Source organism: Chrysoperla carnea, chromosome 4 (assembly GCF_905475395.1).
Source record: "Chrysoperla carnea chromosome 4, inChrCarn1.1, whole genome shotgun sequence".
Lineage (NCBI taxonomy): Eukaryota > Metazoa > Arthropoda > Insecta > Neuroptera > Chrysopidae > Chrysoperla > Chrysoperla carnea.
Window position 1 is genome coordinate 30800580 of NC_058340.1, and position 16552 is coordinate 30817131.

A 16552-nucleotide genomic window follows, 5' to 3' on the forward strand; every position below is an offset into this window, starting at 1 on the left:
TTTTTTTTACAATTTAATGTAAAGATATCATAAGGCAATGTTGATATTTTAGCTTTCAAAATAATTATGTTCTCTCTTCAGCTGTATATTTAAGATAAGTTATATTTTTTTCTGAACATAATATATACACATTGTCTTGAATTTTGTAAAATAGAAAAAAAGTAATTTTTAAATTAGCAAAATGAGCACAATTTATTGCATGTTTCAGGATTTTTGCCAAAATAAGGACATCGATTTAGTAAAAATAGGAAAAGTTTCAAAATAGACCAATTTAAAAAAGATAGAGAAGAATCTCATCGTAAAAATTTTATAAGACAATGGCTTTTGGAAAGCATCAAGAAATATTCGTAAAAAAAATTAGTTGTAACTCTAAATTAGAGATTTAGAAATGATTAAGTCAACGGGTTTCGAGATAGTTAATGGCTAAGGAAAAGTCAAAGTCTAGAAAACGGATCGTCCAATTTGCCAAATGAATTTTTTGAACGATAATTGAAGACCCGTAATGCATTGAAGTTAGGTTGTGCACAAAATATCGATTGATTGTCCGCCATTGCTTTTTTTGCGAACCTAAATTCGAATTAAACTTCGATTTTATCCCAATTTTTTGGCTCAATTTTTGTATTATATAAATACGTTTTTCGATCACCAAAAATTGTCCTTCATCAATGACTACTTGGTAGTTGAAATACGTATTTATATAATACAAAATTGATCTAGGAAATTAGGGCAAATTAAATTAATTTTTCGATTTTTTCCAAAAATCATTCAGTTCTCATTTATTATCTTATATGAGTATAAATTATACATTGAATGTTGATTTTTAGCTTAATACAAAGAAAACTAAAGTAAATTAAAAGAAAATAGCCAAATTAGTCAAATTATTACAGACTTTTCCAATTTTGATTTCACTTTAACATTCTGTAACTTTTAACTACTCCAGAGAGTCGTATTACAAAGTTACGAATATAATAAAATTTTATAGCTTAATATTGACTTTGATTAAAATTACAGAAAACCCCAATGTACAACAAAATCTTTTAAAATTAGTATTGTGTCTTGTATAATGTCTAAAAAATTTACAAAACCGGTTTAATTTGGATATAAAACATAAATATAAAACCAGCGTACACTTTATGCAGCTATAATTACAAAAGGTAAAAGAAAAAGAGGTGTCTTGTGATAGTAACATTTTCTTCTACACAATATCGCATGCAGAGCCCCGCAGACTAAACTTAATATAGTATACCCTGGGACTAAACTTAATATACTATGATATATCTCATATATACATGGTATAGAAATATAAACTTACTCATGTTTTTCTTCTATGCCAAAAGCCACCTATGAACAGTAATCAGAAGTTATCAAAGATCAGAACCAGAAGTAATTTAACAAAGTACTCAGGGATATACAAATTTAAAAGAAATAATAATAATCAAAAATGTAAAAGAAATCTATTAGAAAAAAATTGGCTTTTGACCTTCTACATGAGGAGCGGGAACCATAACCACAAGACTATGGCCTCATTGATACTAAAAATATTTCAAGACTATATAAAAAGTATTGGGCAGTGCCTTTTTTTTCTAGTCCTAAGATAGAAATTCTCGCTTTTTAAGAACAAAGGGCGACAAATTTTTAACTTAGGTGAGAATGTTACCCACGTTGACACTTCGAAAGGCATGACATGCCCACGTGGACACCACGTACCTGCATATACCTTTCAGGTGCGGTAAAATAGGACACTTTGCCATCATCTTACAGTCTTATAATTCCAAAAGACGCACGCATGGCTCTATACCTGCCACAAAGTAGAATTTGTACAAACTAAGTTAAAAAAAAAAAATTAAAAATGGTCATATATTATTAACTCTCTTATCTTTTAATTAATTTTCAAAATGATGTCATGATTTTGCACGTAGCTAATTCGTAGCTAAACATTCAACGTTTGAAAGTAAAAATAATAAACAATTTTTGCAACTTAGATCTTGCTGTTTTTTTTGTTTGTAAATAAAAAAAAAAAAGGGTGAAAACAAAATTAATTAGCATAACAGTAAATAATATTTGTGAAGGTCGTTTATTTTAAAATTATTACCACACCCTAGAGTGGAATGCCATCATTAAAGTAATATTAATTATGTTTTCTTAATGTTTAAGGAACTAAAAGTATAATATTTGCAATAAAAATTACTTCAGGTATATTAAATTAAACTTATACCGGTAGAGGAAATAAATGGGGCAATACTGGATACGGTTTGGGTATTCTTGAGTATTTACGTCAAGCCTAGGAACCAAGAATGGTGTAGTTTTAAGAATTCGCTCAGAGATCACGTATTTTTGGATATATTGTGACTGAAAAAATCTATACGCCTGTTTCAATTATTTTGATGAATTAAAGATGTATGAGTAAGACAACAATGTTGGATTTAAAGGCTCAAAATTTTTTTAGGTAGATTATTACTCAAAAAATATGTGGTTAAGTTTCACCTGAGGTGTCTATGCTAATTTTAACAAAATAAATCATTGTGTCTAATTTTTTATTCTGTGTTTTGTAGGCTATCAAAAAAAATACACAATCTATATTAAAATTCTAATGTTTATTTTACAAATTAACTTTCGAACGAATCCATTCACGTATAGCAGTAACTCTTGTAGCAATACCCGGTTTCGAATTTCGACAATTATAACCAACTACAGCTAAACCATGTACTTTTCCATTAACAACTAAGGGGCCACCACTATCACCAATACAAGCACTTTTTGCATTTAATTTCGTAACACAAAACATTCTTGAGGAAATTGTGTTGAAAAGTTTATCATCCGCATACGATTTTTCACACTCTTCTTGACTCATTGTTGAATATTCAACTTGTTGTAAAATTTTTGTACGATTTACAGGAGTTGGATTCTATATTCCGAAAAAAGAAATGATAGTTAATAATATGAACTATAACTTAAGAGAAACTAATTACTTACAAAAATTGTCGTCCACCATCCAGCAAATACTGCCAATTCATTTTCCTTAAGGTATTCAGATTCATCAGGAAGTGAAATTGGTTGAATTTGGGGAGTCATAACCAAAGATTCATTTAGCTGAAAAGAAAAACCTTTTTGAGCAAATATTTTCAGTTTCTAACTAGTTTTCTAGCTATATTAAACAAAATTGTTCTCGATTTTATTCTGAAAAATTGATCTTTTCGGATCAAAGACGTTTTCAGACCAAAATTTTTTTGTACGAAAATGTAACGCGCCAAACACTAAATTTAATCCAATTTTCATAAACTTGGTTTGTAATCCTACTCAATTTACGTAATACATTCAAAAATCTGGTTTAATTTTGTATATCGGATAAAATTTTGCTATATTATCCAAAAAATAGGCGATTTTTTAGGTGTTTGAAGACTATCCAAAAAACTTAGTGTATCAGAATTAATGAATAATGATTTATTGGAAGCGTGTAAACGCTTCCCTTCGGTACTATAAGCATTGGCAACCTTGCATACCGATTCGTATTGGATATTATAACCGTTGGATTTTCGAAAAATTGTTTCGAACAAAAGTTGCTGTTCTTTTTACAAAAAAACATTTTTGCTACTTAATGTTTTGCTCTTTCTCTAATAATAATCAGTATAATGTTTGCAAGATAGTTTGCAAGATTTTCACACTAATAATTTTTCAGGAAAGTTTTTTCGTGGAATTATAATTATTTTTAAAAAACTTACCAATATTAACGCCACATTATGATCCAATGTAAAATTATAATCATATTTTTCATGAATAATCACTTCTTTAATTCCACGTATAACACCTCCACGATTTTTAATTGTGGATCCCGCTCGAACAAACGAATAGTTGCTCATCTCAGCAAATCCATCTGCACAATGTCCGGTTGTTAATATTACATCTGGACTTAAAATTGTACCACTGCAATAGTGAGTATTTACCAGACCCAAAGATACTTGATACGGATGTTCTTCGATTGTAGAATCTTGAGCTTTATTTGGCAAAACCACAAACCGTCCGGCTAAATGTCATAAAAAGTTTTTATGAAAAGTTAATTATCATCACATGATACACAATCATTTTTAATCTATGCAAAATATTGTGGAGTTTGCAAAATATTTCTCGTAAAATCGATCAATATAAATTTTGTTTTATAAAATAATAATAATAATTTAATTTTAAAAATAAAGTTATAGTTTATATTATTTACAAATCAAAATTAAACTCACTTGTTGAATATATTAGAGCAAAAAAAGCAAAAATAAATACTGAATTCATAATGGAGTAATATTCGTAACACTTAAGAAATAATATTTTGAAATTTAGAAAATAAATATTTGGACTAAAATATTTATAACTAAAAATTAGTTTATTTATAAAAATTATCAGTAAAAGATATCATCCTAAAATTGATTTCAATTTGTTTACTTCCATAGCGCTTTTGAAAGTTTGAAATGTAGAAAAATTTAATTATAAATATGCGGTCCGAATTTTTTGTTTTTTGAGAAGTATGAATTTGTGCTAAGTAAAATGATCTTATGAGTTAATAATTAACTTTGATGTTTTTGTAAGAAGTTTTTTATAGGAGGACATCTTTTGTAAAAATTGAGTTTCAGTTCATTTTTATTTTCTACGTTTGAGAGGTTTCTATGGAAGTTATGTACGAGATACCAATTTTTATTTACAAAGAAGCAATTTTTTTTATTAGTAACACCTTTGAACATTTATCTATTATCTCAGAAAGTGACGAAATTCATTATCGATCACCATATTTTTACAATAAAATTTTCAATGAATCGAATTACGTTAGTGATATTCTTAGAAAACTCATTGTTGTCATGGCTTCGAAAGGACAAAATTACTGAATTCAAGGGAATTATGGCCAATATCGGATAAGTTTTCGCTGTAATACATGTATCTGATATTTCATCAAATTTTGAGGTGAAAAATTCTTTACTTGCATTGAGCGATTTTTTATCTATCTTTTCACATTTGATTCACGAACGATCGCTGAAGTAAAGCAGCATTGTGTGCAGTCAGTGCTAGAATGGGACAGCACTTTTGTTTTTTTTTTTCGATTTTTTCAAAGGGGTACCCCTTGAAAAAATTGCAAAAAAACGAGAAAATTTTTATCTCCAATTTCGATAAAACTTGCAATATAAGGTAATTTTGGTCGAAAAAGTACAAAAATTGGGTGCATTTGATTACTGGTCGAATAGTTTTTGATATCTCAGAAACTCTGCATCCAATCACTAAATTAACCTGATTTTTATACTTTTTGGATCAAAAATACCCCATTTATCAAATTCAAAAAAAAAAAATTTTTGTCCCGTTTTTCTTGATTTTTCAAAGGGGTACGTACGAAAATTTTATTTATCTCCAATTTCGATAAAACTCAGTATATAAGGTAACTTTGACAAACATTACGATATCTCAGAAACTCATTGCATTGTAACTTATTATAGGTGAAATAATTTTTAAAATCGGTTAAGTAGTTAATTCAAAAATGACAAATTTTCATACAAACTATCATCCCTTTTTCACCACCAAAATTACAGAGTTTCATTTAAACTTTCATCCCCAATTTGACCCTTTTAAAGAATGAATTTTTATGAAAAAAGTAAAATAAACTTTTGACTCAAACCATGAGCTTATATATCAAGTTTTACATTTCTAATTTCAAAAATGACATAGTTTCATATAAACTTTCACCCCCTTGAACAATGATTTTTTTTTAAATAGTAATATACAGGAAACTTTTGTAATGAACCATGCTTATATATCATTTTTTACAATTATAACTTCAAAATTGACCAAGTTTGTATGACTTCCAACACTCATTTTAACTCCTTGAGGGATTAATTTCCGAAAACCGAAAATCCTTTCTTAGTGCACACTTACGTAACTTTTGGAACATTTGTACAAATTTTCATTCTTCTAGACCCAGCGGTTTCAACTGTGCGTTGATCGATCAGTCAGCTTCCATTCTTATATATAAATAGATTAAAAACAATATCACATTATTATTACGTAATTTGATGAATATAGTTCATGTGATTTTTTTGATTGTGAATATAATTTTTATTGTTTTATAAAAACTAATTTAAAATTTTCAAATTGCATATATAATTTATTATAATTAAGAAAGCTCGTAATAAAATAATTAGTTATAGTTAAATTTATTTAATCATGAGTTTTAAAAATAATGTTTGTTGTCATAATAGGTAAATACATTTTGTATACAACAATATGATCATTAACAATCGTATATTTTTCTCAATATTCTAATTTTGTGTTATTGTTATTATAATTATAATATATAAATTAAATTGTACTTATTTCAATCCTTAGAATGCCGAAAAAGAAAACGATGTAATAGGTACGTTTTGTAATATTAGAATTGGTCATTTTTGAATTGAAACTTCTTTGGGCAAACCACTGAAAAAATTAATACAGCAAGGGAATCGTTAAAAAAAAATTGACGTAATTACGTTGGAATTCATTAACAATAATTCTATTTCCTAATCACAGTTAGCGCTTGCGTACGAAAATTTAATAATAATTCCATTTCTCATTCACAGTTGGCTTTCGTGTTCTGTATGAAAAAAATTTAAAATTTGAAAAAGCATTACACACAGAATTTATTCTTACAATATTGATTGCAATTTATTGCCATTCTACAAAATCAATTTGTATATATTTATAATAGCTCCTTTTGTAGTTAACCAATAAAAAAATAACTTAAAAAAAGTTGCTGAGTTTGATGGAGGACATCATGTTCTTACATCAGATTTATCCCAGTTTTTCGGTTTTCTTTAATAGAATAATACAGTTGATCCTCATTAACAAAACTAACAATTTTAAAACATTTCTTCGAAAAGCTATAACTTTCGGAGGAAATGCGACTTAAAAATATGTTACTATTGCACTTAATCGAAAGAAAAAATACCCTTTAAGTCTATCGTTAATTGTAGGTCAAAGTCATGGACACAGGTCAATGTTCTCTATTGTCTTGACAACTTTTGATTAAAGCATTTTCCGTAGTTAATGACATTTTTTTAAGTCGAATTTCCTCCAAAACCTGACGATTTTCGAAAAAATCTTTTAAACAAAAATAGTTTTTTTTTTATGAGGGCTTTCTAATTTAAAGTGCCATTCTGTCATGTACCCAATCAAAGTTAGCAACTTTTGTTATTTTTTGATTGGTATAAAGCGAGTGAAGATTTTTGCCATTCGGCGTGTAATAAAGTCATATTAACAAAATACTACGAAATATTTTAAAAACTATGCCGCAATTTCCTGAAAATGGAAAAAACAATCCCAAAACTATCTTTTTTACTTTTCTTGAAAGAAAGATACGATTTTTAGTATCTAGTTGGTCATAAAATTATATTAAACTTAGAAACTTTAAAACTTTCAACGAATTTCTATTTACGTCATAACATATTATTGAGCAACCCTGTAAACTGAGGACTAAAATTATTTTTACGGTTTAAACAACTAACCAAACGATAGATATCGTTATTTACAAATTTCTACAGAATTTTAAAATAACCTCCTCCATGTTTGTTAACCCCATAAATTACATAAAACAAAGTAATTTTGCTGCGGTTTCTTAAGGTCATCAACAATGAACTGGAAGACATTCCTTGTAAGTTACTGCTATAAAATAATTAATATAAAATAGTTTTATTGAGCTGTTTATGTTCTCTGCTCTCTATCCACTAAAAGTAGAAGTTGTTTGCTTCGAAGAGGACGCTTTGGTGAGATTTTATTTTTGCCATAGGAGATCAACTATACGAAGAATTATTTGACGTTTTTAGTTAACGAAAATTGCTACATTTTATAACAATTTTGTGGCTTAAGGACGTTTCCCGGGAAGGACTGAAAAGTCACGTTTTCTTACGTCCATCTTCAAAAAGTGTGCATTCTCATTATAAGCAGGTAAATTTTTAATACCCCTTACTCCTAAATTTACAAATTTCAGCAGTTAAAGTTTGCATTTTTAACATATAAATTCTATATTGGAGTGCTTGTAAAAGGATGTTTTATTATGTCACAAGGGTAATTTTCTTAAGATTAATTTGGAAAACTAATATGCATTAGTTAAAAACATGGCAAATATATTCCTATAAAGAAAATTATAACAAGCGGAACTCATTTTCCATAAAGCACATTTAAAGTGATGAAATGTATGGCATTTGTGTATTATTTCTTCTAAAAGTGGTTTCCTATAAATCTTTAGGCATCGATATTTCGAAAACTATTTTATATTTTCGAAAATTTTACTCTTAATTACCGTCTAATTTTTTAAGTCTCAAATAATTTTATCAGCGAGGAACTTAGCGAGGAACATCCTTAATCAACAAAGATAGTGATTGATTAATTAACAGAGAAATATTTAGAATATACAGAACATATATCAATTATATGTCTTTTTTATTTAAGAATTCGTATGATATAATGATTAAGCCGTTTAAAATTTTTAAATCGACACAGTAGTACTATTGATTTTTCAACGGGCTTTGTCGACTTATTTAAGATATTTGCATTATATATTTGTTTTTTTATATTTAAAAATTAACTTGTCACCGCTTATAATTAACATTATAGTGTAAAAAAATTAATCACGTACTTATTCACACACGAAATTAATTTAAAATTTTTACGGAACCGAGATAAAAACGAGTTTTTTTGCGCTGAGTCATTTTTGTTGGTTAAACATAGGCTTTTTCTTAAAGATCTCTCGCCTTCCTCTTCCTCTAGATATAGGGTGATTATAGGAAAATCTTATTCGATAAATGTACCAATATTTTTATAAACCGGATGTTTTAAATAATTGGTAAATAATCAAAGAGGTGGTAGTCTCGGCCGGAACAAACATTTTAGTATCAGGATGTATGGTTTCAGAAACGATCTCCAACTTATCGTTTTGTATTTGGATTCCAATTTGTTTGGATTCCAAGCTTTCGGAAGCAAACATTACACAACTCTCTTTATTTTTGAGCATGGCCAAGAAATCCCTATTTAACACATGTTAATTTAAAAGCTAGTCAAAGGCTTGTCAAGAAAAATTGATTTTAAGGTTAGGGATATTTCTTTTCTAGTTGGAATTAGGGAAGGATGAAGCTTGTCTAGCACGTCTGAAGAGCAGTTGAGTTTATTAAATTTACTTGTGCGTATTCCCAAAAAAATGTGTTCCTCCTATAGTCCGGAATTTTTCATAAAAGAGTATCTTGTCATCCGACAAATCATAAATCCAATGATAAAATTGTATAAGTTATACTCTGAAGTACGAGTCGAATTCCAAAAAAAAAACGAGTTGAACCGGATGTTTTAAATAATTGGTTTTTCACATCGATTCGAGGTAGAACATTTGAAAATTTTTTTCCAAAATTCCACTGTCAGTGCAAAAGCAATAGCTCCATTTCTTTCGACAATTCGCTATAAACAATAGTCGGATTACAGGGAGCGCTGGATTATCGTGGATCCACTGTAATGTAAATTCAATAAGAAAAGAAATATACAAAACTTAGAAATTTTAAAATAAAATCTCGATAACTTTTCCAATTCTCGTGGCAAAAGTCATTACCAAAAGCTATTAAAAAATCAACCTGTAAACGATCTACATATACCATCATATGAAATCGTAATATAGTAAATTTGCATGATTTTAATATTCAATAGAACATAAATGAACTGGCTAGCAATTTACTTTACATTGTCAAAGAGCAAAAGCATAATCTTTTGATGTAATAGAGAACACAGAGAGAGTTCTACGGAAAATATATATTTTATATGAGTAGTGTGTTGTTATAATAAAACATCATTGACTCTTAAAATGTATTTCTAAAGTATTCCAACAAAATTTTAGTTACTGAAAAAATATTATAACAATTAATTTTATTAAAGATGAATTAATATAAATTCGTGAAATTTTATGGTTCAACGCTAAGGCCATTAATACCAATTTAAGGAATCTTTACAATTTTTTTAATCAATTCTTTGTTTTCAATTTAATGTGTCTCTAAAAATTATGAAGAAAAGTTATAAATAATATTATACCCGCCCGTTTTGCTGGGCAATTTCTCCTTTAAATATAAAGACTATCACGTTATAGCTCTCACTTATCCTCCCTTTTGTTCAAAATTTTATGGATTTTAATTTTTTGGTGGGGAACTTTTTGAAAATGAAATTTTGCCCATGATAACTTCTATAGATCCAATTAAATTAACCTCATTTTTATACTGTTAGGGTCAAAATTATCCCATTCACCGAGTTTCATAAATTTCCAAAACAAAAATTTTTTGCAATTTTCTCAATACTTTCCTATTGGATCGCTTTTTACGATATAAGACGATATTCAATTATTGTACAATAACAAAATCGCTGTTTCTTCGAAATCTTCTTTTACTTCGAAAAAGTTTGTAAAATTGACAATAATTCGTTAAATAAAGTGTCCCATATCACACATTCGAATTAAGTGGTGATGACAAAAAGTAAAATTACAAAAAATTTTGAATGAAACTGGTCGCCTTTTAGTTTAGTCCTAAAATCACTGTCTTTATACTTACAAGTAAGCTTTTATTTTTCTTAAACTATCAGACTTTTCCATAGTATTATCATCATCGATAAATTCAAAGAACGTTTCATAGTGATTAAAAATATTAAGAACCACTGGTCTACACAAACGTATAATATGTAGATATAGTAAATTGAAAAACATCAAAGGCCATTCTCTCACGATTCAACTAATATGTAGGTATATCTCAAATATGTCTTTTTTTTGTGGGTTAATCATAAAATCGTTTTAATGACCTGATTTGTGGAAAAAAAACCATCGAAATCCAAATAAATTAGTCATTGAAAAGAAAACAAAGGAATATCAAATTTAATTCAACTACAATCGATTTAATAAAGGCAATCAAATCCAAAACTATAATCTCGAAATGTAAATGTGGGTGGAAACATTTCTTGGATTACATAATATCTATTACAATATGGATATCTACTACAATATGGATAATACCGTGGAAAAAAAATGTATATTTTCAAAGTGGTTTTTATTTCTCCCAAGCCCAAACCTTTTGGATTAATTGTTGCAGTGTAGATAAATTAAAATCGTAGGAGGCTAAGAGATAATAGGTAGGAAACAATACTCCTTGCAATTATGAAAAGGTTTCATGAGTTAGCCGTTGTATGCACCATACTTATATATCCTTTATAGCTATCGAATTCGATTCGAGTATAATTAAAATATAAACTAAATATAATAGTTTTCAACATAACGGAGTCCTGGTATGTTTATTTCGCACAAAGAACAATGTGTATCGAAAAAATAACATCATTGATCAACATCAAAGTATGACCCAAAATTGCGTTTAAAAGAAATTCCATTCAAATAGGATAAAATTTGAGTGTATTATAACAAAATTCGTTTTTTTTAACTTAATGACGTCATCAAAATCCAAATAATTGAACTTTTCTCTATCACACCCAAATAATATCGAATTTTGGCAAACAAAATAAATAATTCTACAAAATTTGGGATCAATTTAATTTTAAGTTAATTTTTCAATTTGTGATCAAATATTAACCTACCTATGGTTAGATTAGGTTAGGCTATAATTGAAATTATCAGCGGAAAAGGTAGCAAATCACATTTGGTATCACAAAGGGCTCTATGGCCTAAGGGTGTCCTTCGTGGACAGCCAATATAACTTAAGCCTACCTATAGTGGAATGAATTTGCTGCATTCCTTTTTAGAATATGATTCACAGTTTTTTTTAAACTGTAATTTATTTTGAATATCGTCCTGAAGGAATATTCATTAATTTAAAGCTTGCTGTGTAATTCAAAATTTTTCAGGACTCATGAATAAAAAGTCCTCAGCTATGGAAATTTTCGTAGACGAAATAATTTTTAATCACGATCTTGACAGCTTTTCAAATTTTCAGTCGTTTTAAAATAATTGTCAAATATTACGTCTGACACTAGACTGACTATTTATTACACTATTATAAAGTCAGTTCAATAATTTGAAATACAGTCAAACCTGGATAAGTGAGAGTCCAAGGGAGCACAATCTCATTCTCGCTTATAGAGGTTTCTCACTAGCCCGAGTTTTCTCGCTAATGCAGGTACATGGGTAGCGTTTCTCTCCTATAGGGGTACGCAGCAATAACAAGTCACAGTAAGTACGAATGTAGTAAATATGTAATATGATAAAATTATGTTCCTCCTATAGTTCCTCCTAAATAATATAAATAAATAAAGCTCGACCGCTTATAGAGGTATAGATAAGTAGCAGTCTCACTTACGGAGGTTCATGACAGAAAAACGACTCTCTCTTACAGAGGTTTCTCTTTCTCGCTAATAGAGGTTTTGGGAGCTTAAAATGACGGGTCCTGGATATTACTCTCATTTATAGAGTTTTCTCACTTATCCAGTTCTCACTTACCCAGGTTTGACTGTATATATTATATTATTTTAAATTATATTATATATCTTCGTATAAAATAATTTGTTTTATCCGCAATTTATATTTCAATATTATATATCAATTTCAATAAAGGTATTGAGAAAAATGGAATTAATTTGAATTTATTGCATTGCAACATTTGTTTAGTGTGTGTGCCCTTTCAAAATGCTATCAATATTTTTTATTTTCGTCACTGACAATATCATATTAATAATATATTTAAAATTTGATTAATATCATATTTAATTAATATCATATTTAATATTTCATCAATTTATATCATATTTAATATTTGAATTAATTATTTTTTAATTTAAAAATAACAAAATATTTCACTACTAACAGGGTTGTTTTTATATATACTCTGTACATGCAGGGCCGTAACAAGAGTACATAGCGCCGGTGGCAAATATTTAGGTTGCGCCTTATATATATCGGGATCGGCTCTAACGATTTTGATGAAAATTCGTATAGTGATAGTATTTAGAATAAGAGTAAAGGCAAAATTAGGGAAGGGAGCCATAGTCGTGTCTTTAACCTTAAAGAGTCTGTAAATTTAATTAATAAACTTTTTAAATTTTTTCAAATGATAGAGTATCAAATTAAATAAAGTAATTGTGTTATCAAAAAAAAACGAATTTGTTAACTCTGTGACGTCATCAGAATCCAAAAAATTGAGTTTTGCTCTATCACATCCAAATTATATCCAATTTTAAACCAAGTATGTAATCCTACTAAATTAGGGTCATACTTTTCAAATTTTTGATCAAAATTAACCTAGCCCTAATAGATTTCAAGAATGTGGAGTCCTGGCCCCGGAATTAAGCACATTAGTGATAGATAGAAAAGAAAAACTGACATCACAGCTGACAAGAATGACCCAAAATTAGTGGGTTTCAAAAAAAATTACAATAAGATCGGATGAAATTTGACTGTGTTATCAAAAAAATTGAATTTGTTAACTTTGTGACGTCAACAGAATCCAAAAAATTTAATTTTGCTCTATTAAATTCAAATTTAATCCAATTTTGCTAAACCAAGTATGTAATCCTACTAAATTTGGGTCATCCTTTTTGAATTTATATAATATAAGCAATAAGAAATTTTAGTTGCAAGAAATATTTTTAGTTTAATATTTTCTTCAAGAAACTAATTTCTTGAATTAAGTATTATGATCGTTAACTCAAGAAATATTTACTCGTGATAAGATCATCAGAAACATGCATTTACTCCAAAAATGTAATTGTTTATAGAGTAACATGTAAAATCTTAAAACTAAGCACAGCAATATGAGAGAAGACATCCGTTATAAAATGGGAAACCGTAAAGTATGTTACATTGTAATATCATTCTGTAATTTAATATATATTTAAGAATATTTTCAGTTTGAATCTCTGCTCAGGTAGTGACTATTTGTAAACACACAAACTCATCACATATATCATCCATACTCCAAGCATATAAGACACTTCAATTCTGAAACAAGCAGTTTCTCAAGTATTATTTTAACCACAAAATAACATTAAAGCCCTCAACACTGCTAATAAATTTTGTATATACAGACAAGTTTTCTCATTCGAAAAGCTTTTAAATATAGGCAATTTCTTTACACATGTATGTTAAATATTATAATAATGTTTAACAGGTATTTACAAAATTTAAAAACCCCCGGACAAGTTTTTCAGGCACGAAACCCTAAACTCGCACTTGAAACATATCTGAGAACACACTCTCCATTAAATAACCTATTTCCTTAGAGCCTTCTCCAAACTGAATCAATTTTGAGGATCAAAGTCTATTTTTTAGTCGTTCTGGATACGGAGCCCCAAACTCGCAACTTGAAACATAGCTAAGAACACTCTCCATTAAATTAAGTTTCAAACGAAACAAATAAAAATTTGTTCATCCGTGTAGAAGCTACGATGCCACAGGCAGACAGACACACACACACATAGAGATCTTAACTTATAACAGCCCTTTTTTGGTTCGGAGCCTAGTCAATGAAAATCAATGAAAAGCAATCAGTGAAAATCAATGTATAAATATACATATCAATATGTACATATACATTAAGAAATGTGTATAAGAAAGATACTATTATATAGTTTTCTAAAGCCTTTCACTTACAGTATTTCATGTACTATACGAAATAATTTACAGATCGGATTGTATATAATTTTCCAGGTGGTGTGAGAATACGAGTACTGAAAATTTTGTAATTAAGAGCCTTAAACTTTAAGTTGAAAAATTGCTCGTTTCAGAAATTAAAGAAAAGTACTTTAATAAGCAGTTGCCAATTTGCTTGGACTACTGGTACGACGAACGATATGGAATAACAATGAATACTAAAATATGTAAGAGTATACGTACGTACGTGAATTTTCTTCTTAAAGTATATAACTATCGAAGAAGAGCCGCTTCTAGGTAGGTACTGCTATAACTACAAACAAGAAGGAAGATCCTCTCTATATGCTGAGTGCAGACGACAAATAGTATTTTCTGTTGTTTGTTATCTATGAGGGATTTGTAGCCAAAAAAGGATGAATTACGACAGTAAAATTTGAAGAAAAAAAACTAGAATCGCAAAATGCGATGTAAAGCTGCTTTTTTGGAATGTTATTTAGACCTCTTGGGGAAAACTCCATATTTTTGACGTATTACGCTGGTATCACAACTTTTTTTGCTTGCAAAACGTAGTTTCAGACTCCCTTAAGAGTCCCAAATAACATACAATTTTAATATAAAATTTGATTGGCGACAATATCAAAATAGATCGGTCTTTCCAAAAGGAAAGGTTAAAAGTTTAGGTTAAAATTACCTCACAAAATAATTGATTGATGACAGCAAAATTTTTCTCTTTTCTCGAAATCTTGCAAAGGGTCAAGAACACAAGAATTCGAAAAAGACAAATAATTACAATTTTCATGATTTTGGGTCAGAATTAACTTAAAAAATGATTTTCGTTAATATCGATTATCAAAAAATTTTATATTTTATATTCCAATTCTGATGGAAATTGTTTCAAACTAACTTGGATCCGACGAAAACGATACATTAGTTCAAATTTAATCGAAATTCTTACTCTCGATATTTTATCCTTAAATTAGCAAAATTACATATCACGTCCAAGATTTTTCCAATTCCAATTTAGAGTTGTAAAAAATTCGTTTTTACGAAACCCTTATGGTATAGTTTTGTAAAACACTTGATGAATCGTTTCGTAATATGTTTTTGTTTGCAAAATATACATATAATACGTTCTTTTGTGCACATATCCCGTCTATTAAATTATTCTTCCCAGTTCCTATATTGAAAACAAAAAAATAAAAGACAAAAATATCTAATTTAAAAATGAACTACATTTTTCCAATTCATTTCATTTGAACAAAACAGTAGACCTTGTAAAATAACTATGTCTTTACATAATACAATTTACAAATAAGTGTACTTGTTTTTATTATACAAAAAATTTATTTTTGTTAACAATAAATAACTTTTGTAAACATAAATTTTATACGTTCAATAAAATTTATTTTTACAAAATTACATATACATCGGTTTATGTTTAGATACTTTCTTTTATTGTGTATAGGCAATTTTATTACAGTTATGATATACAGATTGCATTCCGAACAAAATTATATCTTAATAAACTAGTTTATAGCTATGTTGAAATTATTGAGTTATGCGAAATCTTTTTGTAAATATAATTTTGTGGTATTCTCAGTAAATTGGTTTGTAATTTTATAAACATAATTTTTTTGGGAAATAGGTCACAAATGGTCGGTTCACAAGGTGTTATAAAATTCATGAGCTATGTAATCTCATAAGATAGTCCCATTTACTTACTTTTTACGTCGTTGATAAGCTTCTTGATAAATATTTTTTAGTTTATGTGATAAATTAACTAAAATTTCAATACAATTATTTCCACCAAGGATACCCAAAAATAATTGATAATTAAACAAAAGTTTTATTTTGTGAGCAGTCAACATGAGAAAGTTCAGACCTCTTGAAAGAAAACACCGCATTTTCAATATTTCAAGCTTTTCATAATGAAGCCATGAATCA

At 28.3% G+C, this 16552-nt stretch overlaps 1 protein-coding gene across 1 annotated transcript; it reads right to left on the minus strand.

Annotated features, from left to right (window-relative positions):
* Window positions 1-2575: 2575 nt before the first annotated feature.
* Window positions 2576-4325, minus strand: LOC123298444 (trypsin-1-like). The gene is made up of 4 exons (XM_044880444.1): window positions 4230-4325; window positions 3720-4021; window positions 2974-3090; window positions 2576-2905 (listed from the first exon to the last, which is right to left on the minus strand). Exons 1-4 carry the CDS (start codon window positions 4276-4278, stop codon window positions 2600-2602), a joined length of 774 nt encoding a protein of 257 aa, XP_044736379.1. The 5' UTR covers window positions 4279-4325; the 3' UTR covers window positions 2576-2599.
* Between the last annotated feature and the right edge of the window lie 12227 nt (window positions 4326-16552).

Coding starts and splice junctions, on each gene's coding strand:
- LOC123298444 (XM_044880444.1), bottom strand. CDS start 4,278: ATGAATTCAGTATTTATTTTTGCTTTTTTTGCTCTAATATATTCAACA. Junction 3,091..3,719: donor ATAATGTGGCGTTAATATTG/GTAAGTTTTTTA, acceptor TTTTCTTTTCAG/CTAAATGAATCTTTGGTTAT. Junction 2,906..2,973: donor GATGGTGGACGACAATTTTT/GTAAGTAATTAG, acceptor TTCGGAATATAG/AATCCAACTCCTGTAAATCG.